At 33.2% G+C, this 5,161-nt stretch overlaps 1 protein-coding gene across 1 annotated transcript; it reads left to right on the top strand.

Annotated features, from left to right (window-relative positions):
• The first annotated feature begins 1,908 nt into the window (after positions 1-1,908).
• On the top strand, positions 1,909-4,608 carry LOC133194908 (E3 ubiquitin-protein ligase TRIM45-like). The gene is made up of 4 exons (XM_061330807.1): positions 1,909-2,661; positions 2,947-3,050; positions 3,319-3,409; positions 4,504-4,608. Exons 1-4 carry the CDS (start codon positions 1,909-1,911, stop codon positions 4,606-4,608), a joined length of 1,053 nt encoding a protein of 350 aa, XP_061186791.1.
• Positions 4,609-5,161: the final 553 nt, after the last annotated feature.

The raw sequence follows: 5,161 nt of genomic DNA, 5'->3' as shown, positions 1-5,161 counted from the left end.
CATTCTGTATATAAAGGGCGCGTTATCAAGCTAACACTGACCTCTATCCTAAGGGACAAATTATATACATCAAAATTTTGATTTAATTCATACGCAGCAGTAAACTATCGGGAGAAAAAGCGCCGCTTGATTTCATTTATTGTGAGACTAGAAAAAGATTGCCTTACTTTCAATTTTTAAAGTGTATATTTAGCATTGTTTGTGCAATATATTTGAAATATTTGCACATTTTTATAATATAAATTGAGTTGCGTGACTTCATAATACAAACGTATGTTATTTTGCTATGGATTCAAATGCGAAACAAAGAATAAAATATGAACAGATTTATAGTGAAAAAAACTAATATAATTACAAAAAAGAATAATTTCTAACAAATGGTATTTTTGTGAAAAGTTTATACACATTTAATTTACATTTTGTAGATTATCTGAGCAGGACAGGCTTAGCTTACATCGACCGATATTTGTAGAATGTTTTTTTCCTGCAGTTAAGAAATATCAAAGCGCTATGTTACACAGGGTAATATGGATATAGCATGTGACATTTGTGTACACAATGAAGAAAAGACAGAGGCAAAGGGAAAATCAAAGAAAGTACAATAAACAGAAAATTTTGTGTTTGATATGGAATTTATTTCACTTGTGAGACATCAAAAGATCCTCTCCCACTCGTGAAATAAATTCCATATCCATCTACAAAACATTGAATATCCTCTTTTTATTTTATAAAAGAAAAAATAACCTCTATTCTTGGTGGACAATCATAGTCTTTGGAACTAACGTATACACACTAAAAAAATAGAAGTTGTTCTGCTAGCTTACAAACATTTTTTTTTAAATCTCATTTATATAAAACCATGATTCAACTCTATGGCTCAACATTAGTAAGAGGGCCATGATTCTTTGGTACAAAAATATTCTTGCCAGTTAGTAGAACAATCGTGGCCCTATTTTTTTTATAAGAGAGAAAATCTCAGATTTTTTCTTGTATTTTTCAAAATAGTTTCCATAACGTCTACGTTAATACTTTATCTCTACCACTGATTTACCCAGAGAGGCAGTCCAGTCAAGATGTCGTACGCATCACTTCACCTGATCCACTTTTCGAATAAAACACTAAAACGAAAGTAGACCTAGTCAAATGACTTTTGAGGAACGAATGCGGTTTTTCGTGTCAAATATTGATCTTCAACAATTTGGAAATAGAGGTAGTTTGATAAATATACTGATACTTTTCATTATTTTTTTCGTATTTAATTCGTTCATTCTATGTACTGTGGATTCATCATTGATTGAAAGGAGGGGGTATTTTGTGGGTCACCTCTACCCATGACTTTACATCACTAAAAATGCAAATTTAATCCATTTATCGGTTCATTAAATCCGCCATGTGTTCGGATTACCCATGAATTACATTCCAATAAACCGTAAAATTTGATTGCCTACAAATAATCACCCTCATGAATTCAAATGATTCAACAGCAGTCATTAAGCAGTAAACAACATCCAGTACATATTGTTATCTTTAACGCAAGTAAATGCAGTCCCTAAAACGACTGGTCAACAAAGGATGTTTACATGTACTTCTCCTAAGCACCCCACCCACCTCTTGTGTTTCCAGGGTTCCATAACTTCGTCCTATTCGTCCTATTGGATTTATGAAATCGATCACTATTCATCATCACCACCTTTTTTTTATATATTGGAGGCAGTTAAGTGCAGGATAAAGTTTTCTGTAGCTCATATGTTTTTGAATTTTGTTTTTAGCATTATGCATTGTAAGAACACCGGCAATAGTCATCTTTTTATATTAAGGGAATGATTATTTATAACAATTAGAAAATTTACAGAATTATTATAATATATAATTGATTTGCAGAGGTTTGTTTAACATTTGGGCAATACAATGGCTACTCCTAATTCCTGGGCACAGGAGATTATCATGTGTGACCTTTGTGACAACCCCACACAGCAATTCTGTAACAGCTGTCAAGTCAGTTTATGTGGAGATTGTAGTAAGAAGCACGTCAAAGTAAATGGTTCCCTTACCCATGACATCGTCAATTACAAGGATAGAGTTACACAGCCTGTATCACCCAAGTGTGAAATGCATCTTAACCAGAGATGTGAGGCCCACTGTCAACAGTGTGACGTCCCAGTCTGCATGAAGTGTGTCATAACTTCCCATAACGGACACAATTTTAGTGAAATACCACATATCTTTCTTGAAAAGAAAATTGAAATTGAAAAAGAAACACATGAGATTGAATCAACTATTCTGATGAGTTTAAAGAAGAAACAGAGAGAAATAGAAACTAGCATAAATATATCAAAGGAAAAATTTGATGTGCTTAAAAGGGAATACGAAAAGGAAAGAGAAGTTTGGCACAACGAAGTAGACACAATATTCAACAAGATTAGTTCTTCGGTTGAGTCACTGCGAGATCGCCACCTCACAACTCTTAAGTCACACCTGTCTAAATTGCAGAGTTCGATTACAGATGTGATTAATACAACCCAAGAAAACAAAGTAATTCTCAAATCCAACAAAGTTTCGGATATCATTAGACACGAAAGTAAACTGCAAACATACAGAAACATTCCTGCAGTTGTCATTATGAAAATTCCTTCCATCAAAAAAAAAAAGAGAGAGAGGAAGGTAAAGAACTTGTTATAGAACTGGGTGATTACAAAGCCACTCTGTCACAGACAGGATTTTCAAGTCTGCTGGAGAAAATATGAGATTTATCAGTGAGGGAGCCCCTAAGTTGGTGCAGACAAGATGACAAAATTGACATGCAAGTAAGAAAAGATATTCAATGTCTTTTCTTTTTAAAGATTTATAAATATAATTTGGATGTAACAAAAGATATTTATCCTGAAGGAGATGGGAGTATAGAGTTAAAGTAGAAATAATTCAAAGTAAAGGAAAACGATTTTACAGTTGCTGCAAGAGGAGGATTCAACACTAGTAGAAAAGCTGAGACTGTCACAAAAAAGATATGTGGATGAACTCACTACAGAGAGATTTGAACATCAAAATACAAGGTAAGTTATAATTAATAAGATAAAATTATAATTTTATGTTTGTTTGTATTGTAGAGGTTAAGGTCTCTAGAATACGTATTGAATTATTATCTCATAATACAACAATGGATTATAATCATGATGAACATTTATTTTCAAGATAAGTTGAAAGTGTACAACACACAAAGGACAAGTTAGAGTGATCATTTTCAAATTTCTTGTAAATGAGGTCCTTTTGTGCACTGTTGGTTAAAATTGTGCTGAAATAAATATCCTGCTTTCACTATAGAGAGACCATAGGTGACCTCAAACAGTCGTTCCAGCAACTGCTGTCCGATCGTAATAATTTGTCAGAGAAATATGATACACTCAAATCACAGGTGAGTTTGTGTTGTCCATCAGTAGAAATATATACAGATACCCATATCAACTATGAAATAAATGGATTACTATGATAGATAGAGCAAGCCCACGGTCTCCTAAGTGAAATGTATTTTACAGGTTTGCGAAGATGAAATTTTAAAAACTTTGCATATATATATACTGTAAACCAACTATTATTCGCGTCAACTTTTATTGGCGATTCGTCAGTTTGAAATCAATCCGCGACGATTAATTTTCGCGACTGAGGAAACATTCTCTACAAATACAAAGCAAAATTAATGGTTCGCGACGATTAATATTCGCGAGTTCGAGTATTTCTCGCACGCGAATAAAAGTTGGTTTACAGTATATATATATACTTAACATAAAGAAGAAAAACACGAAAAACCTCAGTAAAGCTTTAGGCCCTTCATTCTATCTTCATAAGCTTTACAAAATAAACAACAGTAGTTACATAGTAACTTATGTTGATAAGTTAAATTCTTGGTACAGTAAAAAATACTTAAATAAATGAAAACAGAATGCTACAGTCCAAATTAAATAAAATCTTTACTGTTAGCGCTTTCTGCCATGTTGGCTCTTCAGACTGTTATGAAAAGTTCAAAACGTTGCCAATAACGTTGCTAATGACGTCGTAAAAATCTTAGGTATTATGACGTCACAATGAAGTTTATGGTAGCGGCTACATGAACTTTTTCAACGCAGTTAAAATACAATGTATAATTAAAGCATAAAAATAACATAAAATCTGTGAACACATAATCTATCATTTGCGATTTAGTTTTGGATTAAACAGTCTTATAAAATAGTCCTCTTTGGTTACACGGGCGCTTTCATCCGATGTCCACATTTTGTAGAACGGGAAAATCTTAAATTTTCCTTTATCACACTCAGCAAAATGTTCTGAACATGGGGTGCATCTGACAGTTTCGTCCCTTGTATGTTGTTTGTGAACCCTAACTCGTGCGTTGAGTTGATTTGTCTGCCCTATATAATGCTCTCCACAGGTAGGGCATATTGCACAGAAAATCAAATTTGAAGATTTACAATTCATACTGGTATTTGGTTTTAAAATTTTCCCGTTTTTAAGTGTAATATGTTCGCCCTCCTGAATGATATCACACGTTCCACATCGGGGGTCACCACACTTTTTGACGATTCTCTGGCTGCTAGAGGAAAATTTCGCTTTGGATAAAATCCGCCTCAGGGGGTGCTTGTCTTCTGCTGTTAATTATTGACGATTTGTCCAGAAGATTTTTCATGTTTTCAGATTGTTCTAATATTGGAAAAAATCGTTTCGCTGAATTTAGAATATTGTGAATACGTGGGTTATGAGTTATCACAAATGGGATGTTCTCTACGTCGTTTTCCTCTGGATGGCGACTTTTTCTTAATTTGGATATTGGTATGTCTTTTGCCCTAACAGTAAAGATTTTATTCAATTTGGACTGTAGCATTCTGTTTTCATTTATTTAATTTTATATATATATATATATATATATATATATATATATATATATATATATATATATATATATATATATATATATATATATATATATATATATATATAGCAACTGTTCCTTCGCCGTGCGCTCGGCACTTTGAAGTGAAAATTCACTGCTCAATGGCCCTGAGTGCCGAGTAAAGGTCAAAATTTGAAGCCCTTCACCGGTATATGTTGACGTCTCTCTATGAGTGAAAAATTCTCGGGACGTTAAACAACATACAATCAATCAATCCAAATC

Source organism: Saccostrea echinata, unplaced genomic scaffold (assembly GCF_033153115.1).
Source record: "Saccostrea echinata isolate AGI-Se365-2 ecotype Australia unplaced genomic scaffold, CSIRO_AGI_Sech_v1 ptg000029l, whole genome shotgun sequence".
Taxonomy (NCBI): Eukaryota; Metazoa; Mollusca; class Bivalvia; order Ostreida; family Ostreidae; genus Saccostrea; species Saccostrea echinata.
Note: the sequence above shows the minus strand (reverse complement) of the source record. Positions and strands in the feature narration are given on the sequence as shown.